Here is a 27,853-nt window from a genome sequence, read left to right as displayed (position 1 = left end):
ATGGGTGCAGTTCGGTACCCTGCTTCGGACAGAGGTGTGCTTGACAGCATGCCTTACAGCTAGAATTCGTACTCGTGTGCATGGCCAACTGAAATTTAAAAAAACCTTCTCTAAAAGAGGCAAAAGGTAATAAAAATTAAAAATCAGTCACTGGTGGAAATAACTACACAGTTGTCCCAAACTGAGGTAAGTCCAAACTTCTGAACTAGCAGCAGCTTAACGCTCCCTTCTGCAGGGGTGACGGGGTTTCCGCTTGTATCTTCAGCTATAGCTCAGCACAGAGAAACAGAGGAGTAAGGAGGTGGGCTCTCCTGTCAGGAAGACGAGAGCCTCTGCTGTTCATGTTGCTCCTCACCTGCCCTGCAGAGCCAACAGTCTCAGTCTTGTGGTGCACACCCTATAGCACGTGTACGTTATGCCCTCAACCAGTTCCTGTCCAGCTGTGTCACGAGTGCTGCCACCTGTGCCTGCGCTGCTGTCCCACAGGCGCTCCCCTCACAGCCCTTGCTCCAAAGGTCCGTTTCTCATTGCTGCTCGAGCTGCTGGCACTACTGTGTCACCATCCTCAGCCCGTGTTCAGTATTCACAGTAGAACAACATAGTAACGCTCAGTCTCTGGTCTCACATTGTGTGTGTTTGTCCTTTTTTCTGTACCTTTGGTGGCTGGTTTTGGGTTGTCTCTAGCCTGAATTATGAGCATGAGTAAAATATGTGCCTCTTTCCTGAGGCATTTTTATGTCCAAAGCACTGAGGGAGGAATAAACCAGGCAGTAGTAGGAAATAGGATAAAAAAAAAAAATTACCATCATGGCAAAGTTGTGGCTCTGAATAAAACGCTGCATCAAGTGTCTCTCACAGGCATAGATGATAAAAAAACATCTCTCAGTTGTGTTACTGCCAATCTAGCCTTTACTGGAAAAGATATGTGTAAACTTTTTGCTTACAAGCAGTGGTTTTACACAGATGAGAATTTTGATAAGTAGCCACTCTTAAAAAAGAGTTCTGATAACTTTTAACATCACAGCTGCTTTTGAGTGACTGTAATAAACTGTGAAAATGGCTCCAAAAGGTGAAAATAGGATAGAAGCTTCACCTGGTTCTGCCAAGTTACTTTGCAGCCATTACAATGTCTCAGTCGTTGAAAACAACTGCACTTTAATTTCCTTCTATTTTTATTTGACCTATACTTCACTTTTGATTTAGATCAGAGAAAAGCAGTTTGAAAAATATAACTGATACAAAAATATTTTTAGACCAAAGCTTTTATTTACAATTAGGCACAAGCTTCCTTCCATTCAGTCAGCAGCAAGGGACCAGCGGTGGAGGGACCCTTGCTGCACCGTGGCAACGGCCAGTCCTGGGGGAAGGCTGGCTACCGCTGGAGTATCATGGCTTCAGAAACAAACCAAATGCAGGATGTTCCCCATCATCACCATGAACTGCAGTCGGGATGCATTTTGCAATCTGTTCTTCTATTTTATCTTCCATTTAGGGGTAAAAAAAGTGTTTGAATGGTTCTTTCAGTCATTAATGCAAATGAGTATTGCTTTCTGCAGAACACCAGCCAATGACGTAACATTTCTTATTGATTGTGCCTGCTCATGGTTGAAAATCTTTGTTATCACTGTAGTCTTCCCACTGAGCTGCTTCTCTAGCACGCAGAGCGAGCGCCACTGCCTCAGACACGCCTGGCCCGCTGCAGGGCTGCCACGGCTCCAAATCTGTTTCTCACAAAGGAAGTCATGTTAACTGTGCTGGTGTCGGTGTAATAACCACCCCCATTAAAGAGCCCTGTGCTATTTAAGTGTCTCATCTGTTAAGTATTTGGAATGAAGCTACATGTCTGAGTAAACCAGGAACAGTTCAAGCTACCATGCAAATTTCCATAGCTTTTTTTTTTATTCTGGACATAAGATGTCCTAGGGACTCTACACCTTTAATAACCACTTCTCAGACCCACGCCAAGATGTGAAGTGTATCTCTAATGTGATGCAATATTCTGGCCTGTGGCTGCTCCCATAAGACAAAATGGCTCATTTGACCACAGAAACGCGCTCTGTGGCGTACAGAAACTTGTGATCAGTCTTCAGAAGTCACCACCAGCATCGCAGCAAGCTACCAATAAGCACATCCTATAGAAAATGATTACCCTAGAAACCCAGTCTCTGTTTTCTCTTTATGCAAGATGCTAAAATTCTGTCTCTTACATCAAGCTGTTACATGCTCCATCTGTACTATATCAAACATCTTTATTGAGCTCAGCTTCTAAGAGTTGCTTTCTCCAAGTTTAGCATTTGTTTCTTACCTAGTGGGAAGCCAGTCCCTCTCAAGACCCCAGCAGAACAGGGATACTGAAAACAAAATTCACAAGCAGATTTAGGTCGATGTTTCCCTCGTGAGCCTATTACCTTGCATTTAAAAAGACACCAGTTACCTGTAACAAAACCACGCTCTCTAGATCATAAGCAGGTCTGCGAGCGTGAGTATTCCAACAGCTATTCTGATTACATTTTTGTACCTGCTCAAACCAATCTTTAAAATTATTTCTATACATACAGGCTGAGCTCTTTGTTCACCATACACCCATTGTCTCTGTCATGCCCCAGGTTCTATACAGGGAAATCAAGCAGACGCTTCCTTCTTCTGACCATCTCACCTCGTAAGATGTGCTTTGATTCCTGTCAAAGGCCCTTCCTGGGTAGTCTGGCACTTGCTGGGCAGGTGGTCTGGACGGGTGGTACGAGGAAGAGCTTCTCTGGAAGACAGAGCATTTGGCATTAGCAGTACTACAGTCTGGCTTCCAGTCATCACTGTATGGTCAGCACTACGCACACCTGGGGCTGTTACCCTTGGTTTAGGGAGATGGCTCTTCTGCTAGATCCACAATGAGGTGGTTCTGGCATCTCCTGTTGACATCCAACCTTAACAACTACAAGAACACCATCTGTGATTCTGTAACATCCACGCCTTGCAGGCGACCCAACCCTCCCCTCAGGAGTCCCACTCGTGAGCCTGGGCACGGGCACAAGGTTGCCTAGTGTTGGAGAATCCCCAGCACACAGAAAATGCTCATTTGCTTTAAGGTCTCCTCTCTACAGTCAGTATTTATTTATACGATCACATTAATGATGGCCAGTCATACAGGGGCATTTGTGGGTTTTTTTTGAGGGAGGGAGGGGAACCTAACAAACCGTTCTTCACCAGTATGTAGGTCAGAGTTCTCGCTCAACCCAAGTAACAACACTGCACTGAAAAATACATGCACATTAACACTAAATTGATGGCTGAGCAGGCAGGACTGACTTGAAAAATTAATTCAAGCTGAAGACGTTAGATGTCTGCCTTGATGCTGTATGGGATTTAAAATGGGGTTAGGTCAAAGCACTCAGTTTTACCCCAGCTGAAAAGACTGGGGGGGGACGGACACACACTATAATGCCTAGTGAGGGTAAGGACTTTCCTATATCCTTCCTAGGCTAAATTCCAGCCTGGAGCAAACAGTTAGGGAATTTCCACGGTACCTTTTGCCGCGTGGCGTTAACTAGTAATCAATCAGCTTAGGTGAAGTTTTAAATACAGACGTATCCCAAAATGTCAGCCTATTTGCAAGGCTGGAGGAACCCCACAAAATCCTACCAAGCACGTAATTGAAACGGCAGTATCGGAACTGTCAAACTGACCTGCTGGCCTGGTCCTCTTGGTGCAGGTGGGTTCTGCTTTGCCCTTTGCAGTGCCCGTAGTTTTTCAAGTAAAAACATTTTATCTTTTCCTTCCTATGGTCAAGACACATTTGATCATTAGCTGGAATGGAGTAATCATTCCTGAGAGGCCTATGACCAACCATTGACCACAACAATCATTACAATTCCTTTTATTCTGAGATAACCTGTCTACAGAGGGAGCTGCAGCAGCACAGCTTGAAGGGAAAACGATTTTGCAGCAGCTATCTGTGAGTTAAGTTTCCCTGCAATTCACATGGGGGAGGGCTCCCACCCCGCCTTGATCTGTCATAGGAAAAGCAGATTACAGCTCCACAATAGCAGGATGAGGCAATCAACAAGGAAGTGAAATTTCAAAAAAGATAAAGCTGAAAGTCAAACTTACATTAATAATTTGCTTACGTAAGACTTTGGCCATGGTCTTTCTTCCTTCTATTATTTGCCAGTAAAGATAAGTAATAATTCTAAACAAACAAACAAAGAAGTCCAACGTATGAGCACTCATACCCATGAGTATTTCCTCCTAGTCATCGCCTAAACAGGAAGTTATCCCTTTTATTTTATCCATTAAAAAATATATACACACTTATCTATACACACATATATGTGCATGTACATACACACACACACACGTAAAAAAGTATGTATACAATTACACAAGGAATAGCAAACACATGAAATTGCTTAAGACATTCTCTTGGAAAAGACCCAAAGATCCATGGACTTGTATTCAAGATGAAAGGTAAAGTAAGTCAACAATGCAAGGTGCATTTCAGATAACAAATAGGAACCTACTGCACTTCTCCAGCTTTGTGTCCGTTGCTTAGACACACGCCTGAATGCCTGAACCTTAAATCACAACACTGAATGCTTATTGCTCCCAGGCCAATCCTGGTCCCACTAGAATGAGCGGCAACTTGTTTTACGAGAACAGGTTTGGGCTCTCAAGTGTGTGCATGGCCAGTGCTAGAAATATCAAGCCGGACAGCTACAACATCAAACCCTACCTGTGGGCACATAGCTTCATATGCATGGTTTTGCCAATGTAATTTACTTCAGCCTAGGGGACAGTATGTGAATTTACCCAAGACGAGCTGGAAACAGACTCCAACCCACTCATCAGCATTTCCCCATATGGTGTACTCACTTTAACGCGCTGCTTGTGTACCACCACGCCCTTCCACCAGTGTCCCTAGGGTAGTTCAGCTATTCTTTACACAGTACCATCTCCTCTAATGACTCCACTGATGAGAAATGGTCAGAAAGGACAAAGCAACCATCTCCCAAGGTTCTGCTTTTTATGACTCAGGGTCCTAGCATAGATCTGGGCTGTGTTCCCTGAGTTGTGAAAGCTTGCTCTTTCCCTACTGATTTATTCACCTCTAGGAAAAAAAAAAATAATAATAATAAAAAAGGAATCTATCCTGCCAGCTGTATGCAGCATGTTATTATGCTGATATTCCATGCTGATATTCCTAAAGCTTAGTGTGTCAGTGGTAATAAGAGCTGGAGCCTAGGCAGCAGTAAACTAGAAATATTCAGTTAAAAGCAGAGCATCCTACGGTTAGCATGAAGCTGGTTTGTAAAGAGCTTTGGCATCCTAACACAAAAGGAATAGGTTTTATAACTTCTTTCTGTACTTCAAATACACATTCATTCAATACAATGCACTGAATACAATACATTCATTGGAAATGTAATTTCCAATACATTAACCATTTCTGATGCTTTAAAACGCACTTTGCCTTTTTTTTTTTTAAACAAAGAATGGCTGTGTCATAGCCATTTTTTTTTAACTTCAGGTCCTTTTCCAGTGCTTTTCATTAGCAAACACTTACAGGACAAGAACGGAGAGGTTGAAGAAGAAAAGTTCACTTGTAATTAAGTTATAGTAAATCCACACTACCCATTTTGAGGCAGTGTAATTTTCCAGTATTTTAATCCACTCAGAGACTGCAGCATACATAGAGGACAAACCTCGGAAAGGACCACATTCTTCTGAAGGTTTTAACCTGAAAGTGTGAGAAAACAGCTACTTAGAGCTTCATATATTAACCAGTGACGTCGTTAATACTGTGATTTTGTACATCAAGTTTGCTGTAGCCCTCTGATCTCTTTGGACCCTCAGGGAGCTTCCATGATCTGTGTCTGATTTTTAACTTGGGTCACTCTCCAGCCATTAAAATGCCACCTGAGACTACGCAGTGGGAGATAAGAGCCCTCAGTGCAATGGATCAGTACCAAGCTCTATAAATACAATCTTGACCTAAATGTAACATGTCAATCACTGTAGCGCAAGCCACAGCAAATTGAAAAATCTGGATTGTCAAAGTTTCACCACAGGTGCTTAAGGGAACCATCATTTCACCTTGCCTTTGAGGACATGAGTCACTACAGATTCTCAGTAACAAGAAGATGTGATGAAGTAAGGCAGCCCATAGCAAGAATTAACATTTTCAGGTAGACTGAAATAGTAAAGTGCTGTTTGCTTTGAAATTGAACCACTCCAGACAGTCTGAAATTCCCACTTGCCATCTGGAAATGTTCGCTCTGAAATATTTCATCCCACCTGGTTTCATGTGTAGCCAGCTGTCTTACTAAAGATTAAAATCACGTGGCTGAGAATTGCCAAGAAAAAGAAAAGGGGTATCCGTGCTGCCCTCCTTACTGTGACTAGAGTAAGATGCACATAAACACGGCAGCTTTAAAATACTGGTAACAACTGAGATGCATTATTGCAGAGGTCAGCACTCCCTGCAAAAAGAGCCTTTGAAGTTCATAAATAATCCAGAAGTTGACCTCAGTTGAGTTTTTCCAGGTGTTTCTCCACTGTGGACGCAGTATGGCCTATAACATAAATAAGTCCAGGAACTAGGACTAGGTCACAGAAACTTTTAAGGAGGAGCAAAAGCCAAATTTGCTGTGACATTTATATAGGAACCCAAAACTTCAATGTAACTTTTTTTCTCTTCCCACTTTCTTATAGAACCAGTTAGTGCATTAACCACATTCTTGCAAATTGGCCGAGCGTGTCTTGTTTCCAGAATACAGAACATCTAATGAACATCTGAAACCTTCCATTAGCAATTAATACAGCTTTTTTCTATAGAAAAATGTAGATTCCTCTGCCTGGTATGAGGTCGCACAGCATAACATAGTAGGCTTGAACACCAGTGATCTTCTGTACCTCCAGACAGTGACTCCAACGACAGAGAGGACTCCAAGGAAGGAAGGGAAGAACAGCAGGAACATGAAGGATGTCATCATTTGAGCAGTTCTCCAGACTTTGCAAGGGGGTTGGCAATTCATCATCAGACTGACCTTCAAAGAGATGAAGGTACACTGACTCTTGGAATGGTGTTACCTGCCACTTCAACCCAGTTTAAGTCAGTCCCCCCAAAATTCCTGGTGGCAATTGCTGGAATAGACCCATCACAAGTTTCCAAGAACGTCTTTCATATCAATCTGATAGATACACTGTAGTTTTAGACAACGTCAGGAATATAGTCTTTAAATATTAAAAGGCAAAATGATGTTCTGATGGGTTCTTCAGGACTCTTGGGTGGAGTTTGCATTTGTAGCATAAACAAACCCACTGTTCAGGCAAGTTTTGAATCAATCTTTCTAGCTACAGATTTGTTGTTCTACATCCAACACTACAAACTGTTCAATAACCCAACAAACGATCTATCATCTAGTCATACTACTGAGACAAAGAATTCTGAAAAGAAGACATTTCCACCATGATCTTTAGCTGAATCACCCTGCTTACAGTTTGGTAACTTGGGGGGGGGCATTGCTGGCGAGTAAGCAGGAAGCCAAAGTCACAGCCACCAGCTAAGTGTCATAAGTTCTTGTACACTACTAATCTCCCAGCCTTTAATTTTACTACTTTATTCTGTCCCCTCTCTAACTATGCTCTTAGATCCTCCTACAACCCTTTCACACTTTTCCCCCCTCTCAAGTTTCACATGTTTGTAATTCAAGGGCGTGGATCGAAATTGTGTTCCTTTAAAGCCACCCACTCTCCCAAACCCAATCAAACAAACTGCTCCCCTAAATGCAAAACCCCACAGCCTCCAGAAAAAAACAGCACTTCAACGCAATAAATTCTGCCCAGTTTTCAAACGCTGTAAGTTTATGATGAATATATGTAAAGCCAGTTACCTTTTTCACATAAAATACTAAAGAAAATGATATCAGCTGGATACAAGGCAGGAGAGGTGAGAAGAGGATACCGATCCTACAACAAACAATTTATAAGGGAGAAGTTCAATCACCACTATTCACCACCCAGCTCTCAGTGCACTGAAAGCAGAAAATATCATACAAAATTCATATACATTTAGCGTTTGGTTATTTGGAAATGTAAATATATTACCATTGGCCCTGTAACAGTAAGTCAACCTTTAAAAATATGCAACTTCATACATACATATCTACGTACACATCTGCAGAACTCTATTACAATAGGAGTAATATACTCGTTCTTAGAAATACGGCATCTTTTCCAGAGTTTAATACTGGGAGTATTTCAACACGAACACCATTCCACTGGGGAAGTAAACAAAACTCTAGGATGTCCCTTTTACAGGTTTCTCCCAGACCAGGTGGCCACAGGGTATTGTTGTTTCCTGCATAATTACAAAGAGAACTGGCAAGTCACAATCCTTACAAAGGCACTTAATATGTCATCCCTCTCAGGCATTTATCGTGTTCTTTCCCCCCCATGATGAGAAGCACCCAGAAATGTCAGAATAAGAGTGTTCCATGGTATTTGGTCTAGTGTAAGATGTCCCTGCTCATGGCATTAGATGATCTTTAAGGTCCCTTTCAACCCAAACCATTCTATGATTTCTAAGTGCAAATGAAGTTTTGGTCATAAATATAACACTTACCAGGTCAAAGTCTGTGCATAGATCAAATCTAAAACATTTCGCCCGATATCAAATTCTGGCAGCCCCCAGCTCACATAGACTGTAGTTCCAATAATTCTGGGGAAAAAGAAAAAAAACCACAGCACAATAGCATTTGCTAAATGATAAAAACCTTTAAAGAAATCTCTACAATTGACCTGAATACAAGCATCAACAACAAATTATTTAGGGGCTGCATTAACCACATGTCATGCAAAGCATCCACAGCTTGTTGATTAGACAGCACATCAACAATGAAACAGAATTTGGCAAAAGCAGATTCCCATAACACACTTCAGGTTTCAAATAAAACCACAAAATCTATGACATTTTTCACGCAACTCAAAAAAAAAAAAAAAGAAAATAGTATTTGTAACTGTATCAGAAAACTATGCTTACGCTTAAACAGTTGAAATGGCAAGTTACCCAAGTACAAAACTGTAACAGCTTTTCAGTTCCTGAGTCCTGAGAATTTTCAACCTCAATCAAAAAACTGAACCTTGTAGACTGATAGTCTTAATATACCCTAAAGCATATCCTGCTTAAAACTAACTGAGCCTGCAAGTAGCTGAGACATACACAGGGGATTCCTACTGAGGACCAACAACTCCTTCTTAGCACCTGATTTTTCCTGAGGTGGGGAGATTCAGTTTCTGCTTATTGTCGCACAAACAATAAAGATTTTGGTAACTATCCCACCTTGCCTTGAATACAGGTCTTGGTTCCCACCTTATCAGCTGCAGTATCAATGTTTCAGAGGGTTACTCTGAATATGTACAAATAAATATGAGCAATTGTACTTATAATCTGTCACGGCTGTAAATCTGGTGCTTTTGCCCAGCTTAGTGGAAACCATTCATCACAGCTGACACTGCAGTTTCGGTACTGCGACCTTTTGCTGGGAGGTGGTTTCCTGCCTGAACAGACCAAGAACAGAAGGGGGATTAAAGTACACTGGCAAGAGCTGTGGAGGGAAAGTCAAGGGCTTCTCAATGTTGTTTTGTGTTAATTTAACGTAAAGTTACCAAGCCCTACCTTGTAAATGAGTCTTGTTCACATCGTGTGCAAAGGGCAAACAATGGCCTCCTACACAAGCACGGCCAGGAACACTAAATGCTCTGTAGAGCTGGCAGGCACTTTAATATTCTACTACCTCACGTCATAAATAATGTTTGACAATGTGAAGGTACACACAGCAGATGTCAGAAGTAAATGACCTTTGCTTACATGCTTAGCTATGTTCATATTCAGTTAAAAATACCTTCTCACTTACCATGCTGCAGAACTCTACACTTGAGAGTCATATTATATCCTTAATAAGACTGATTGAAATAAAATTTTAAACTTGTGTGCGCTCTGTAGAGTGACATAACTAATAGGAAAAAAAACTATTGGGTGACATACCAAGGAAAGCCAGTGGTGTGCCTGTGCATATGCAGAAAAGCAAGGTTTTCTTGGAGCAAGGAGACAATTGGTCCTTTGTCACCCCATTCAGGAGACCCAGGGGAGTAACATGCGGCTGCCTCCCTGCCTGTGCTTCCATCTCCCAGGCAAAAAAGGACACATTGGGAGAGTGGAATGGTACACACTCCGACCTCCTCCTAGGAAGGAGGTGCAACATACACAAGGCATGTACTCAGAGACTATGCCTGGTAGAGACAACCAAGGAAGTTTCAGTGGTGCCACAGCCACGCTTTTGTAGGACTTCTCTTTTTCTCACTTTGGAAAAAAAGACCAAGTCTTTGGTGTCTTTGGTTAATGAACAAAACCAAGATTGGAAAAGTAGTACTCACCTTCGTAAAAACTCTCCAAAGAAAGAGCCAAGCAAACAAAATATGAAGTCAACTAGAACAAGACGATAGATATCTTGGCCAACCATAGTTTCCCAGCACTTTAAGAAGCAGAAGAAAAAAAATTAAAAATGCATATCTAGAAGTCAAAAATCATGTGACTCTAATATACTTCCCAAATGCTTGAGCATCTGAAACTTGGGCTACAGGCCAAAGATTTGCTAGCAGCCTCACTAACCATAGTTGACCTCTAATTGAACAATGCTACAAACCAGCTGAGACCTCAGTCGGGTGATTCATTTTTTCCTACAGTTCATTTCTCTAAAGATGCTAACAAAAAAATGTTGGAGGAGCAAATTCAGCTTTCCAAGACACTACGTGTACTTCTCTTTGCTGAAGCAAGCTTCTTATCAAAGATTTGTATTTTTTAAACTTTACCTGGGACTCTGATGCAGCCACAATGTTAAGCCAGTAGTAGCACAGTATTCCAACAATTGATATTTTCAGGATGATATTTCTAAAAAGAAATAAGTAACAGTAACTGCACTGACAGCTGGTCCATAAGCTCACTGGAGGGAATGATGGCAGGATGACCACTGGTTACACTTTATTACCTCCTCTTCTAACAACAATAGCACTGCAGAGTGCCAGGACTAACAGGAGCTCTCCTCAGAGCTCAGGTGCAGCATTATTCTATTGTCCTGGCAGAAGGGGAGCTGGGCATGACAACCTTGGCACAAGTCTCTGCTAAACAGGCTGCTGGTTGGGTGTGTGGGCTCCACAGGGGAGGAAGGTCTGAGGGGCACCGCGGGTTACGTGGTGTTAATTACAGGCACCTGTATTTAAGTCAGACCTCCTCACTCCTCTCTCTCCTTCCTCTCTCTGGGGGGGCAATGGCCCAGGGGCTGTCCAGGGAAGCTACAAACAAAACCAAGTTCATAGTCATAGTGTGCCTAATTGAGAAGAAAACTATATGCCATCCTCATGCAGAGATGTAACACTCCAGAAGGCTAACAGAAGACAAACAAATCATGGAGGGCAGAGTATACAGAAGCCTTTGGAGAAGATGAATCCTCCTCCGTAGCTTCCTACTGCCCACCACACCACCTAGACATAGTTTGCTGTCAAGAAGAGTAATTGGACAACTTCTGGCAAAAAACCAACAAATACCTTGTAATAGTGACATAAATCTGGTGTCCAGGAGTCTGAAATCTCTCCAGCCGTCCAAGCCACGAGTAGAAGAATGGGATGAATGCATTGAGGAGAGATGTGACAACAGGTAGCACCAACATGGCAGCTTGGCTCTTTAGGTCATTTTTATGCCCTTTCACAAACAGCTTAGAGAGGAAGAACAAAAACAACCCCAAATTAGAGCCTTAACCAAAATGCTATCTCAAGTTGTGCCCACAGGGAAGACACCTAGCACACCTCCCTGTATGTTTTTGGGTTAGAGACTATCATGTTTTATGGGCACATGTCTAGCAGTCCAGTGCCCCTCTCCTCTTCCCCCGCATTACAGGGGACCAAGGGTGGGAGCCACAGATTAAATGTAGCTCCTAGGCAAAGGAGAGGCCTTGCTGAGGCTTCTTCTTGCTGTTTCTTTCAAGGTCACCAGCTGCACTATCCCTAAGCTAGCCATAAGCCTAGACAAGCACCTGCTGGGGTTAGGGGGCAGATTTGCTCAGACTCTTGCCATAGTCCCCAGTGGTGCAAGCCTTCGCAAACCAGCTTTTAGGTACAGCACAATTTGTATTTGCATTGGCAGAAACAACAGCTATGCTTCCCTACCATCCTAGTAGTGAACAGACCGCTGCTTGCACTCAGTGTAAGAGACCCACGTGGAAAAAACACACCTCCAAAACCAGAACGCAAAATCTGTCCTTACCTTTAGGTTATTAATGGAGAGGAAATAAACACCAGCACAAGCTGCTAGTGCTGTTCCCAGGGAAGCAACCCAAGCAACCAGATGAATAACAATACGAACAACTCTCTCTGTCACAGAAAACTTTAGAACTTCTTGGTTTACTTCAGTGAGGTCTTCCTGCAAGAAAACAATTCCTAATGAAGAACTCCTTAGTCACCTGCATAAAGCAAAACTTGTTTCAAGTAAATGCTTGAGAGACTGAATGAAAGATTATTGCTCTAGAAAACAGGCAGAGTTTACTGGGAATATTTACTGGACACCTTTTGTGCTGCTATCCCAAGAGTTATCTTTTGACGGTTACACTGTATTTCAGAGATAATATTACAAGCCTGCCTTTTGTTTAGAAAATGGTTAAACAGCAGGAAGGAAAACTAGAAGAAATATTCTGTTTGGCAAATATTTAATAGTCACAGAGATTCATTCAGTAGAATACAAACATACAAATATTTGTCTGTAGCTTAAAGAGAAAAGAAAAGCAAGTAGCTGAGCCAGCTCCAGGAGTTCAAACCAAATGACACTTAACAGTCAGGAAGACTTAAGTCTATTAGGAACAGGACTAGCATGCTTGAGCCACTCTGCCAGAAACTTGTATATGCATACACAAATATGTGTCCACAAATAAGTCTCTGGCAGAGTGACTGCTGCATGCTAGTTTTGTACCCTTCTACCTTTTTATACCGCCTGTGTTTTGTACCTTTATTTGTGTGCTGAGATTCTTTTGTTTCAGCTTTACAGCTTTTTCATTAGTTATATTGAAGTCCCAAGTGCAGAGAAGTTTGCTAGCATTTCCAGAGTACGTCTGAGGGTTAATGAAGTTCCTGCAGAAGGATTTGGCCATGCTGCAATGAAAATTAACTTTGTGAGATGCCTAATGGGGAAATACATCAAGTTCGTACAGCAGGGTTGCTGCCAATCTTTACCTCTGCAAGGCCACATCAATACCAGAAGATAATAGAAACAACAGCTTACAGAAGTGGGATCATGCTATTCATTGGTTTAAACTGGGATTCTCTGCACCTCCCTTACTATTTTGCAGTTATTATTTATTTTTCTAATAAAGGTTTGATTTCTGGAGACTGTCTTTTGAGCAGAAACTTCTGCTTAAACTCTAGACCTGGAAATAAGGACTTACAGAAACATAACAGGTAATTACTACTGCCAATGATTTACAGGGTGGGGTTTTTTTTGGTGGGATTTCCCCTCCCTCCCCCCCTTAATATAAGGGAAAAAAGAACATTGTTAGTTTACCTGAACAACAAGATTAGAAAACAGATGACAAAATAAATTCCAACAGTGAAAATATAGGCCAGCTGCATGTTGTAAGACAGACCATTCTCTATTTTACTGATTGTAGCATTGGTGTAAAAGCCATAGTAGAGTACTGTTTGTTGAAAATAACCCTGAAAAGATATGGACATCATTCAGCAAGTTTGCTATCATCTGCATATGGTGGGAAGTATCATCACCTGAAGTAGAATTAGTGGAAGCGGCAAGGGTCCCATTCCCTACTGTGAAATTACAGGTGTGACTGAATTTCTAAATATCAGGCCCCTTGTTTTCCTGCTATCAGCTAAAATATTCCATAGTGTTGAGATCTAAATGACTTGTATCCTTCTTAAGATTCATATGGGATGGCCATGAGTATTCAACATCTTTGCAGGATTTGGTCTTTTCTGAAAATTCCTGAAGAGGGAAAGGCTTAATCGCTTCTTTCTTAGGAGCAAGGTTCCGTACAGACAAATTGTATGGACTGTGAAGGAACCAGGAAGGAAACACGTGACGTTTAACGCTAGCATTACTACATTATAGCTGAACTCTTGCAATGGTGACTGTACTTTGCAAAGTTCAACAGCACTTATTACAAAACATAGCACTTTAAAAGCAATTTTAGAAGGAAAAGGCTGACACCTTTCCTCTTTAAAAAGATCTCTTCTCAGCTAAGCATTAGTAAGAGCAGAGTCTTGTTTATTAAACTACAGAAATCCTTTAACAACAATAAAACTGACACATTTTCTACAGCAAGGACAGGGGGGAAAAAAAAAAGGCTAAGTCGTCTTCTCAGATTATTTAGCTGATGAATACTAGTAGAGTTAAAGAAGCGCAAAATCTTCCTTTCAAAACAGCCTGGGCCTTTATTCCCTGAATGTAAAGATCTCCACACAACGAAAAGAGATCCTCCTGTTTCCAGGCCCCACTGAGTTCCGTGGCTTGCCCCAGAAAGATCTGTGTACTCCGTGGAAGAATAAATCTTTGGAAATAAGCAACATTCACAGGATCACATATGGAAATCTGCACTGTATTTTCAGAGGAAAATTAGCATGGGAAAAATGTTCTGCTGAGAACTATTGTAGCTATCTCTGGAAGCTCTGGCTTCCTTTGCGTCTCTTTCTGAAAGCGATGAAATCCTGGAAATATTGCTGAACACTGCAATCATTTGCAGAGAAACGCATCAGAATGAGTTCCATTCATCCCATTCTGAGTCAATGTTTGTTGCAGCTTCTTTTTCAAACATGTACTAAATATTATTTCGAGTCATGTAAAATTCTAACTCCACCTCTTAATAAAAAATACTAACTTTTTTACTTTATTGTGAGTTTTTGAAGTAGATCTGTTGCATACAGTACTAATACAAACCTGCTGTTACATACTTACAGCTCCAGTGAACAGCTCCAGACCCATGAAAGAAAGGTTATTTGGTTCTGCTGCAACAAACTGAGGGATTGTGATGAAACTGAAGTTTATGAGGAATGAGAAGATATTGAAAGTTAGCAGCCACTTCAAGAAAATAAAATAAGAAAGAACACTTGTTCCAAACTCAGCACCAATGATCTTCAGAGTCTTGTGCCATAACTGCAGCAGGTGAAAATATTCGGACAAGCTATTCCCAAATCGCCGAAACGACTGAAGTGCAAAAGAAGAGAGAGATGAATCTCAGCAAGCAGTCTTAAACAGGACTCACATTCATGTAATAAAGCTCACATTTTTTACAGTTCCATTTTGATGATAAGAACAGACTTCCCCCACTACATGCACCATGAGATGCTTAATGGGTGTTCCCAAGTGCTACCATAATGCAAGTCATTATTAATGAACCCTGCAGCAATTAATGGGTTCTTTGGTAAGTAGCGTGAAGCAAGATATCAGACACCTCTGGAGACAGTGATAAAATTGTAGCTAAATTGATTTAACCCATTGTGACCGACGGAAGTTTCTGACACTTACCACTGTCATTCCCTGCAGACACTGTGTACAGCAGGAATGTTGAGTACTGCGGTACTTTGATGTTTTTGTTATTTCTTTGAGAACTTTATTCCTGTGGGAGAGCAGTGCAAGCATTATAGTATAGGTTGTAATCAAAACAAGAAGCCACACAAGCTGCTACAAATACAGTTTCACACATGTGCATATGAGCAGTTAATAAAACATGGAGATGTTCTGCTGGTTCTTTTTCTATTAGCTGATACCATGGCTCTTGTCAATGCTATGACAGCATGTCCTAACCCCTCCACCAACTCACACCGGGAACAAAATTTAAATATATTCTGTGAGGAGACAAAAGGATGCTTGAGACGATGTGGTCTCTTCTCCATTTTCAATGGCCAACATCCAAGTTTTCTTTGAAAAGAAATCGCAAGTCATCATTAATAATCAAACCTCAAGGCCTTGATATTCTGTTTTATATTGCCATGAGAGATTCTTCTTATCCAGAGAAAGGACAATGAACCATCTTTAAATTATCTTCCCTTGCAAGATGTTAGCTTTTAAAAAGTGCATTAAAAAGTACTGGGAGTTCTTTCAAAAGTGACAAATCAAAGCTGAGCAGATGGCAAACACCCATACTTGATAGCTAGTTGTTAAAAGTATACTGTTTGTAAAACTATACAGATAAACTTTAAGTTTTACCTGATTTCCCTCTTTTTTTTCATGGTCTCTGGCATCTTCTGGATTGCTCTAATCCTTTCACTGGTGGACATACTTGCAAGATTTCCAACTAACTTTTCCTCTGCATAAAACCCATGAGAAATCCAGATTTGGGGATGATATTAATACAGTAATTCTTATACAAAATCTGAACTGCTTATAACAACATTCCCCATTTTCACTAGTGCTAAGGTGTGGCAAGTTCTGAGACTTAATAATACTCCCCAGAATATCCTCATCTCCATCAGTACTCTAATACAGATGTAAGCAGTACAATACTGAATGTTAAAAAATAAGTATCACTGGTCTGATGCTTGTTTAATGTTAATACAAAGAGCTACAATATAAAGGAAAACAAAATACTGACAAACTCCAAGATTATGGTCTATTCCTTGATCACTGTTTGACAGTTACATTTCTACGATGCTACATATTGACTTGAAAGCTAAACTTTTGTTTTTATTCTAGAATTTTAGTTGATGTTAGTGCCCAACCTTAGCACTACCTATCAAATAGACAGAACTGCACTACTTGACAATCAAGCTGGCTTTGCATAGTTGAAATCCAATGCTAATTCCAGACACAGTGGCTGAAAACAATCCATTAGCTGGTCAAAAAAATTCTAATAAACAGTTTAGCTTTTCCTTCTACAATTTAACTGCAATTCACACCGCACTGTGCTTCATTTATCATGGGATTCCAGTGTGCTAGTACAGCATAAAAGACTAATCATTAACATTCACACAAAACCAAGTTGTTCCCATAACCACAGAAAGACTGTACATGCAATTCTGGTGATAAACCAAGAATAGTATCAACCACACCATCCTTGTGCAAGAAGCTATTTAATATTGAACCACTCCTCAAAATTCCTACCTTCTTTGCACACTGGATCTGTTTCAAACAGGCTGGAAGAAGCCATGAAGATCTCATCAGGTGGTCTTCTGTTGTGTCTCTGAACAAAGTTATCTAAATAGCATGCACTGTTTAGCCCAGATACTCCTGATAAATTGACTTAAATTCAAATTCCACTTTCACAGAAACAACCTCAAGGCATACACTTCATTCTTACTACCTACATGACAACATATACTCCCCTGCTCACTTCTTTCCTGGTCATCCTTGATAAACGTATGCAATTTTTCACATATGTATGGTAAGAGAGGTACTGAGCCCAGCCTTCAGCTGTCACGGAAAACTTTGTCATCTAAGCCATTCATAAATGCACACATTGATTATTCAAGACTTTCTTTCTAGAAGACAGATTCTTTCTTTAAAAATCCGTTCACTGACTTCAGAGGGATTGTTTTAGTATCACACTCAATTATGCTGAATAAATTATCTGTACCAGACTCCCATTTCCACAGGCTAAAATGCAACTGTTCTCTCAACCTTCTTTCGTCCATTTATTCAAACATGAGTGACGTCTGCCTTCCAGCTATGAAGCAGATGGGTTTAGCCACATCTTTCCTTGCCTTGACTTCATGGAGTGAGGCATTTCCAGGTACCAATAAAATAATTGCTTTTTAATACAAATACAGAATTTTGCCAAATCAGATATTAAGACCATGTTCTTAAACATGAAAAAGAGAAAAAAACATGAATCCGTCACTTGGGGCACCTAGGTAACAACTCCAGAAGCAGCAGGCAGGAACAAAACCGACTGTAATAGAAGAATTACACAATATGGGAAGAACAGTTCCTACCCAGAACATGAACAATAAATTACTATGGTAGCGTAAAACAGAACCCAGATTATAATATTCCAGCCACCCTGTATTTTAATGACTATAAATCTCTAACTACTATTATAGCCTAGAATTTACACAGAGACAACATAGTGAAAAATTCACTAAAGACAGTCTCAAAAAATCATCCTGTCCTCCTCTTATTTCATCCTATTATGAGTCTCTTCAGATAACTGCATAAGTTTGTTTTACGTTGACCCACTTACAGGGGGTTTGGGCTAAAATGGGTAGGCACTATATCTTTCATTGCTCAAGAAACAAAGATCATCACCTTCAGAAAGATACTGAAAAATTCAGCTACAACAATGTAGGATAGTAAAAGAGAATTTATGTTTTATGATTCCTTTTATTATGTGAAAATCTTCACACCTGAACCAGAAGGCTTTTAAATATTTATTATTTTATGGAAGGCAAGACTGACATGCAATATTCTGAAGCACCAGAATCCTTATGTCTTACCCTTCGACGCATTAGCAATTCTGTGGGTATAGGGGCGATCCAGCAGATGGAAGGCAGAAGTTGGGCTGGATACCAGTTCTGGCTCAGGCTCAAAGGAAAGATTATCTGTTGAAGGGAATCAGAATTATACAGAAAGTTGTATAATGCTATGGATTATTTACACACACAGAATATCATCCCTATTGACCGAATACAGCTCTACTGCAAACACAGCAACATACTCCATTAAGAAAACTGCTACATCTCACTCTAACATACATCCTAGTACTCAACAACTTATGCAGTCCATAGAAGTCAGTATTTACTGATCTGTTAATAAAACAGACAGTCAAGGATCTGTTTATAAAACACCTGAACTACTTCTGGGAAAAAAAGCAAAAAAACCGCCCTGCCACCATATACAAATATAGAGAGAGTTGAGCTTTCCAGAGCTGCAGGGCTCCCTCAGGACAGAGTAAGCCATTATTTGTCCCAGCATTTCTGCAAGCTGTTCATATGAGAAATTACATACCCATGGTATTTCCATATGGACTTCTACTTAGGACATTAACTCTTGGTAAACCTTCACTGTATTCAGAGCCATGTCTCATGGAGGCCATTGGTATGGCCAGAGGGTAATTCTCTCCTCTTCCACTGTGTTCTCTGTGGGAACCATGCAGTGAGGAATCATAAGGGGTTTGGTGAGAGAACAGATTGTTTTGAGAACTACTCCTGTGTGAGCAACAAAAAGGAAAACCCTGAGTGCCACAAAAACTCTCAGTAGATATCCTTAATAAATTATTACGTTATCATCAAATTTGAGTACATTATAAAACAAACTCTGAAACTGAGCGGTATTTTGTATTTAGAACTCCAACATCATAATTCTGATTTGGTCATCAACTGAATTGGAAAGACTAAAACTTTTCTCCATTTGAAGTTAGCTTGGACTCTACCCAAATAGGAATAACTACTATGAAAACGAGGACATACAAAGCTACAGCACATCGCGAAAATTACTGGAACTAAAAAAATATCCATGACATTATGCCATAAATTGTAAAATACGTTTAACTGAAAAATTCATCTAGCATGTAAAAAGCAAACATGCCATTTCTCTTGAATGCCTCCTTCCTGATAGCGGCTTTAAAAATTTGTGTCTGGCAATGCAGGCATAAAGAAGGGATTAAAAGAATTCCACAAATTAAAACTCTGGACAAAACGTTTCTCCTGCATATAAACAGAGAATTTAATTTCTTATAGCACAGTCACAACAGCAAAATTAAATAAATTCACCTTCTATCAATTTCCAGTGTCTCTGAGAAGTGGTAGTCTGGATTTTCAAAGGCTTCATTGTAATGATAAGACATGACAAGTCCTGGGTTTGGTAGGGACAAAATCTTCCTTATTTTTGTCTCCACTGCTTCATTAATCTGTTTAGGGGAAGACTGATAATAGACCTATTTACAAAACAGATGCAGGTACATACAAAATTAAAAGAAAGGAACTTCATTTTGCCATCTTAGAAGATTTTGACACCCTGCTGACAAATAACACGAAACAATATAAACTGGAAATGGTTCTAACTTAGTGCTATTTACCATCGGGAAATTAGGGTCCACCAGAAGTTGCAGGTAAAACGGGAACTAATATTTCTCTGTTGTAAGCTCTCTACAAAACTAACGGAGTGCCATATGAAGTTGTCCCCAACACTGACAATGAAGCCAGGTTTTAGAAGCATGTTGAAACATTAAGCAGAACAAAGTAAGTTCTCTCTTTCCTCCTCATATAGGAAAAGCTAAATACACAAAATTTCTCTAAGTACCACATGTCCAAAACCAAAGAGGAGGTGAAGTGTGAACAAGGGACCCACTGGACCATTGCTACGTACAGAGCTGACATTATTTAGAGACCCACTTTTAATGAGGGCTCTCCTAATGACATAATGTCTCGATCCTGTAAATAGGTTTGGTTTTAGCTTTATTTCTCACAGAGTGCTCCATTTTAGTCTTAAGCAAACCAGAACCCGTCAGAGTTTAATTAACAGAGGTCGAGGCAAGTCAGTGAAAACAGAACCTTCTATTAGAAAAACAGAATCCAAATTAAAGAGGCAGTTCTTGCAATTAATCAAAAGTCATACTCAAAATTAAAAAGAAAGCAATTTTTAGAATTTGTTCTGTAAGGCACCACGCCAAGCTTGATCAGCTGGCAAGCTATTCAACAACAAGGAAGCAAAAAAATACGCGATAAATTACACATCTGGCAAAATCCATCAGACCCTGCTTTTATCTCAGCTCCACTCCTAGAATAGCAGAGCTGAATCTCATTTAACGGTACCATCTCAACAAACTTTTACTGCTGCGGTTTTTATTTGTGATTTCTACTGCAGTGAAGGAAGAATCACATGAAGAAAAGCGTTTTCAAAGTGGATAATTGTACAGTGTCTAGTTTCTGAAGGCTTGTCAAAAATCTTCTTTTGCCAAAAGAAGCTCTTAAATCGCTATTATTTCATTTACACACCTAAAGATATTGGGAGACAGTCTAAAATCTTGCAGTGTGACATACAGCTGTAAAACACTGCCCAGGTTCTGCACATTGATTTGCAAAGATATTTGCATATAAACACAAATGTTTGGTTGAATTCAAAGGCCTATATTTTAATGAGAACATTGCCTACACTTTCATTACAGCATGATGAAGCATGCCATGAAGCCCACGTCTTCAGCAAACACTCAGTGAAAAAGCATACCAGGCAATTCGAATACATGGTGCATCACTCATCCCTTCCGTAAATAGTGGAATGTGATTACTGCCAACAAGAAACTATAAACATAGTCTCCCTGGGTGAAACTTGTGCTATTTTTCAGGCAATAATTCCACACCTACAGAGACAGAGTGAGATTATAATGTATTCAGAAAAGTAATTAGCAGAGCCTCCTCCCCTTATCTCCAAAGAAAACCAATAAACACCCCAGGAATGTAAGGCTCTTACAGAAAAAACTTATGGGAAGTTTAGATCTCTTGAGAGGAAGGTTTTCTTTGACAAGAACCACTTAGGTCTTGATGATCTTTTGAGAACTAGCTTAGAATATATCTGAAGTTTTATGCCAACTCTTCAAGAATTAGCACATTCTGTTCTTACAGTCCATTAAAAAGCATGGAAACAATCACTGAAAAAGATAATCATGGTCTTCTACAAAGAGCTGCCTGGAAAACTAAATTTCCGACTATAGAAGTGTTTTGTATTTCAAACTGTAACAAAAAGCTACAGAGGAGAAGATTACTTTCTCAGGGGAAGAAAATTTTCAGACAATACCCTTTGAAGTGTGTGCAAAATTACATTTTTCTATTTTTTAACTGGTTTCCCAGGAACCCAGCTCACTCAGAATCAGCCATCCAGGAAGCTGGGATGCCTGCCAACAAGGCAGCTTGAAAGCTGACCACTGATCTAAACAGCTTGTCAACTTGCCTTGTCTTCACTCAAACTGTAGAGAGAATGGATATTTTGACGGAAATGCATGGGTTGTGTAGAATCACTATTACCAAGAAGGAAGCTGGTAGAAAGCATCAACAAGCTCTATCAACCAACTTGCTGGAGTCCAACCAAACAGAAGAAACACATCAGCCTGACTAAAAAATACATCCATGACTTCCCTCTCTTACTAATTTTAAAGACCTCTAGGCACATCCATAAAGGCTTGCTAAGACACTCATATAAGCCCAAGACAGTTTGTCTATTGGTTCCATCATTATCCAGTTTATTTTCTACGAGTCTTAAGATGTGAAAATCCACAGGGACATTTACAGCCCAACACTGAACCCAACACGTGAAGCCACTCTGCTTTTTCTCCACTCTCAAAGTTTTAAGGGTTTTAAATAAATTCTCCATGTATGCTGAGGCAAATTTAAATCTTTGCATTTTGTTCCTGAAGAAACTAGAGATTTTCCTCTTGCTACCTGAGAGAAATAGATCCCAAACCTTGAGGCATTTGAAATGAGCAACAACGTCAACATTGATAACCCATATGTTTCTTGACGGAAGCTGTAGTCACTCAAAGATTACTATGCTACCTGATACATAAATGCTGTAGGGTGGGATAGAAGAGCGTATGTTACATGATGTATATAGCATGATGATGGAAGTGTGCATGATACATGCTCAGGGTGTACAGGTAGCACGCCAATGGCGTGCAGGCAGCATGCACAGGGTGTACAGATGGCACACCAATCCACCCACTTCCTCCTTCCCAAGCCCAAAGATCATGAGAAACAATTCTTGTCAAATCAGATGCCTACATTCTAGGTTTGCTTTGGGATTTGATGGACTGGCAGATTATAAATTTCTGACTGGTCATAATTCATTGGAAAGAACCCAAAGCAGGTAACACTCAAGCTAAACCGTCTCTTTCTTCTTTTTGACTTGTGATGGGATGCAGTAAACCATAGTTCCAGAAAAACTATGACATTTAGACTTCTCTTTCCCTTTAAATAGCTATTTTCCAGAAGGAAAAAAAAAATAGTTGGAGAACAGAGGTCATCTGTGAAAGAAAGACAAAAAACGGGAGCTTGATAAATCTTCCCTTTGCAGAGTGGTGTCCATTTGTTGGACAACATATTGGATTTTGGCAAGCAACTAGACAAATCTAGTGTTCCTCCTCTAGAGAACAGAAGGGTTTAAGATCAGTGGGTTTAATAATCATTGATATGTGAATAAGTTACGGGATAGGTGGAGAGTGGGTGCTTTCTGCTTAAATCATTCAACACACACTGTAATGATATAAAACAGGAAACTCCCAAGGAGTGCAGACTCGCGCTTCTGGATCATTTCCCAGAAAAATAACTGCCTTCACATCATAGACCAACAGCTCTGACAAACTATTCCAGATTAGTTTCATCCATTCCTGTACAGGTAATTCTCTCCTGTATTCTAAATAAGGACTAGTGTCTATAAAATCAAACAAACATGAATGTCTTGCTAAAACAGCACTTCGTCCTTGTATCAAGTTTCGGGAAAGGCACTCAGACCTTCAAATCCTTTTCCTGTAAACCCTCAGTAAAAAGGATTACATGAAGTAAAATCTACTTAAACAAATTGTGAAGAGGAATGGAAACACTAAGTTCCAGAACTATGTCATAGCTGAGTTAATAGTGGTGAATGAAGGGAAGAGAATTCATGGAAGAACTGATTCAGAAGGTTGAATGTACTCCATTTCCATAAAGATCTTTTAGTTTTGTGGGGTACAACTGGACAGGACTTCACTGTTACCTAAGCTATTTTTATACATGAATCCTTGTCGTGTTCAGTGTGTTCCACACACCTTCATACTGAAAAAATCAGATGGATTTCTGGAAGCCAAAAGTGAGTTTGAGGGACAGACCAGAATTAAAACTAGATTACACGCTGCATCAGCAACTAGATTCCAGTGCTGACCACTACTCTTCCACTATCTCAATTGCAACAGTCTTGACACTGCTGCAACAAACCAGGAAAGCCTCTCAGAAAATATAAAGAGCCTGTGAATTGACACTAATCAAACACTACACACAAGAAAACCTGATCTTTAATTGACATATTAGCCATGAAACAAGCATTAATCATACACAGAAGCGAAAGTCACTCACCTTGTACACCTGTCGCCAAAGTACCCAGCCTGCACTGACAAACCTCACCTCTTACCGGCCTTCCATTGTGTTTTTATTGATGTCAGCAGGGTCAATTACAGGAGCCAACATCAACTTTGTTATTTTAGACCTTCAGTCACTCTTAGCAATGTAAATTGTACCTCTGCTACAAAAGATCGTCCCAGTGAAAGATAACACGGTAGCACCAAAGACTCATCTGCTTACCACTGTATAGGCAAAGGACAGACAACCAAATTGAGAAGGCGAAGGAGAGAGTGACGGCATCCCCATTAAAGTCACAATGCTGCTGTCTCTCCCAGCAGCTTGTTGGATCTCAGGTTCACAAAAGAAGGTATTTCCTAGTGCTGTAGTCCAGTACTACCTAACAGAAATCAGATCCTATCCTCCCTGTCCCCCCAAACCTTCTTGGTGAGAGTGGGGTACAGTGAGCAGCCAGGCAGACTGGCAGCAGCAGGCAGAATACGGCCTGTCTGACATGGGGAAATAACCTGCTATCCAACTTTCACTGCCCTCAGCTGGCCGCTCCCATTGCCTCCAGCTACTGCTTCAGCATCATCAGCTCTGCTCCTTATTTGCTCTTTATCCACTTTTTGCACCTACTCACTTGTTTGCCTTGCCATGTAATTGTCCTCTTGTAATTTCCTCCCCCCACCTCCCAAATATAGTAAGATTATGATATTTTCATCCTGTTCACTTTGTTTCAAGTTAACTCCCTTCTATCACCCGTGGCTGCTTAGATTAGGCGTTCGGAGGACTGCCGACTGCTTCGTGTTTGCAGTGTCTCAAGCAGGATTCTGCTTCTTTACCCAAGTTTAGACACCTTTATTATCAGCATGCTCCTGAAACATTCAAAAAATCATTACAACATATAGTTAAATATTAGTGTCCAGTAAAGTGTTGTAAAGATGTGGCACGCACTTCAGAGTTTTTGCTTAATGGCAGGGGATGAAAGTTCAGCTACTTCATTAATTCTGTGAAAGTCATAGTACTCTCTCTAACCTACCACACAAATCCCTGCTCCTCCACCCAAAAGGCCGCATGGGATCACAATTCTCACGGACTGAAGTACATATCACAGTGATTTTACATTATCTAATCCTTTCTCCAGAGACTCCTTTGAGAGCATGTTTCTTTTTGTTTGCTGCTTTGTCACTTTTATTTTCTTAACTCTGACCTCAAGTTGCAAACTTAATCCATTGGGACAACTATGACCGCTGGGTAAAGAAGAACAACCAGAGATATACAACTACTAAAACTAGAAATAGGGAACTGAAGAGTAAGAACAGTATACCTGGCATAGAGCAAAAAGATTAACAAGAATAAGAAATCGTGAACAGAACTCTGCATTCTTTAACACTTGAAAGACATTACGTAGCTCATAGTCTGACCGTTATGGTGAAAAAAAGTCTAAGGCAAGAATCGCTTCATGCCAGTGCAAATCAGTCTTGTGACTAAATTTCCAAACTGCAGACTATCACATTCTTTGCATATAGCAGGACTAAATCTTGCTTTGCAAAACAAGCTTTTTAAGTCTGTCTGTTAACCAACATTACCAGCTACTTGCATTTGAAGGAAATGTCTGGTTACAAAAAAAGGAAGTAGATTTTTTGTACCTGTTCGGAATTTGTTTTCCTGCTTTCGGTAGAAAGGCAGCCTACCACACCAGGTCAATTAGAGGCATGAGACACTGTTTACTGGAACAGTTCTAACATTTTGCCTTAACAGAAAGCTTTGTTTATCCTGTACTTGCAATGGATACCTATGCAGTTTAAACGCAACCTTCAAATTACAGTTTAATGAGCAGTATCAGTTACAGGAGTCTCATTCACAAGTTCGGTTGAAATAGCTTATGAAAACTACGCATACAGTCATTTTAGATAATCAACAGGGTTTTAAAGATACACGACGTTGTTGAACTAAAAAAGGGTACTGTTCTGTTTGTAATTTCTAGCTTCCTGCTAAGATATTGTTATCTCATTACTATTTGCACAAGCAGCACTTAAAATGACCCCAAGGGAAAATAAAAGCTACTCGCAATATTCTAGCAAACCAACTAAGAAGCTGGGAAAAGGCTGGGAAGAACCAGTCCGAAGAAGAGAACCAATTTTGTCACGGGTTTCTCCTAATTCTTCAAAATCCTTATATGCAGTTTTCAAATCATTGGACATATAATTTCACATAAACTAAATATCTCTTTTTCAGACAAAATACAGCTATATTAAAATGCAGTGTAACATGTTCACATGTTAGGGTTCTATTCTACAACAAACATACAGAATCTATTGACAATACAAGTCACAATTAGAGGCTTTTGCACGAAAATGTGAAAGGGGACACCACTGTAGACTGCTAGTTCCTGTTATGCCAAACCATACAGCCATACCACACCACTTTACCACTTTCATGGCAAGAACAAAAGCCCTCCCAAAAGCTTATTCGGAGTGGGGGGGAAGAAACCAAAGAAAGAAAAAGAAATTGAAATGGATTGCTTTGGGTGGACTACTGATGTAACAGCCTGGAACAAATGCCATTTCAACTACACTGCTTAGCACATGCAGCCCACTGCTGTCCTTACCCTGTGCCAGGGCTGTGTTGCACAGGCAGCGGCTGACACGGCACCACACTTGAACTCATCACACCTTGAACATGGCCCCTGGCTACTTCTGCTGCATGGAGCAGGATCAGGCTGCTGCCAGTCCCAGGACTGACAGAGGAGACTGGAGTAACACTAGCTCAATGGAAGCAGAAGTTAGCGTAGCTCCCATGCGGTACCATGGGTTTGCTTAGCTAACAGAGCAAGGGACAGCAGACTGAGGGACAGAGACTTAGCAATAAAATCTTGGATGTAAAGAGTTAGCTTTTAGATACATATTTAATCTTCTGCATAGAAACATTTCAACCTTTGTGGGTTAGGGCATAAAGGAAGAGACTGAAGGAAGAGAGTAGTATTAAAACAGTATGCCTGTGTGTTTTGAGGGTGTGACGGAATGACTGACCACAAAGAACAGGAATACTTAAACCTGAGATGTTCCCCACTTATTTAATACAAATGTAATTCTGGCTTCCCGTTACCTATCATCACATACAAAACTCACAACCTGCTATTTCAAAAATGCAGTGCCACACTCATTGACTAGCTAGCAGACTCCAATATGCGACCTACACCAAAGCGAAAGCAGGTATTATGCCGCAAGCTGGTGATCCCAGCAAGGTGGGTGCAGCAGTTCACAGACTGAAGCGTGGCACACTGGCTGAACACTTCAGGGACGGATGCGGCTGTTAACCCCCCACGGGACCAACCCCTCAGCTGAAGACAGTGGAAGCTCCTACGTGACTAATGGGGCGACAGAGCTGTGAGGTGCCATGCAGCAGAGCTGACCCCAAGGTCAGGGCACCCCTCTGAGGGACTCTTTACCTGCCAGGTAGCAGAAGCCGAGTACACCCCCGAGCACGCACGCAGTCCAGCCCCAACAGCTCCATCACTCTAAGTTTCAGCCCACTGCCGCCGCCCGCCAGGCGGTTCGTGTGACCGCCCCAGACCAGGCGCACGGATGAACTACCCGCCAGCCCCGCCGTCGGAGAGCTGGGGCTCCAGCCCCCGGCGACCCCGGCCCTGCCGAGCGCTGCTGAGAGCGCCGAGCGGCCCGCAGACCCCCGGCCCCGGCCCCTTACCTGCCCGGCCCCGGCTCGCCAGGGCCTCGGCGTCCGCGGCGGGCGCCCGGGAGCCGGCACGGCGGGAACCGGCACGGCGGGA

At 41.0% G+C, this 27,853-nt stretch overlaps 1 protein-coding gene across 2 annotated transcripts; it reads right to left on the bottom strand.

Annotated features, from left to right (window-relative positions):
• Positions 1-1,518: 1,518 nt before the first annotated feature.
• On the bottom strand, positions 1,519-27,853 carry TMC5 (transmembrane channel like 5). 2 transcript variants are annotated; one of them, XM_075436331.1, is made up of 23 exons: positions 27,772-27,853; positions 19,753-19,916; positions 18,989-19,188; positions 18,478-18,582; positions 17,147-17,239; positions 16,253-16,352; positions 15,572-15,662; positions 15,002-15,250; positions 13,598-13,749; positions 13,044-13,188; positions 12,311-12,466; positions 11,596-11,762; positions 10,864-10,942; positions 10,429-10,526; positions 8,618-8,713; positions 7,887-7,962; positions 6,907-7,040; positions 5,558-5,731; positions 4,105-4,183; positions 3,681-3,773; positions 2,657-2,755; positions 2,306-2,351; positions 1,519-1,721 (listed from the first exon to the last, which is right to left on the bottom strand). In XM_075436331.1, exons 2-23 carry the CDS (start codon positions 19,824-19,826, stop codon positions 1,600-1,602), a joined length of 2,628 nt encoding a protein of 875 aa, XP_075292446.1. In that variant the 5' UTR covers positions 19,827-19,916; positions 27,772-27,853; the 3' UTR covers positions 1,519-1,599. The 2 variants fall into 2 exon arrangements, with proteins under 2 accessions (XP_075292446.1, XP_075292447.1); XM_075436332.1 differs by having other exon boundaries at positions 19,753-19,889; positions 27,772-27,844.

Source organism: Opisthocomus hoazin, chromosome 15 (genome assembly GCF_030867145.1).
Source record: "Opisthocomus hoazin isolate bOpiHoa1 chromosome 15, bOpiHoa1.hap1, whole genome shotgun sequence".
Taxonomy (NCBI): Eukaryota; Metazoa; Chordata; class Aves; order Opisthocomiformes; family Opisthocomidae; genus Opisthocomus; species Opisthocomus hoazin.
This window is presented reverse-complemented; position numbering and strand designations above follow the sequence as displayed.

Excerpts from the sequence above, each read along its gene's own strand:
- TMC5 (XM_075436331.1), bottom strand. The coding sequence starts at position 19,826 with ATGTCTTATCATTACAATGAAGCCTTTGAAAATCCAGACTACCACTTC. Across the intron at positions 11,763-12,310 it reads TCTCCATTAATAACCTAAAG|CTGTTTGTGAAAGGGCATAA; the intron begins GTAAGGACAGAT and ends TTCCTCTCTAAG. Across the intron at positions 3,774-4,104 it reads TACGTAAGCAAATTATTAAT|GAAGGAAAAGATAAAATGTT; the intron begins GTAAGTTTGACT and ends TCTTGACCATAG.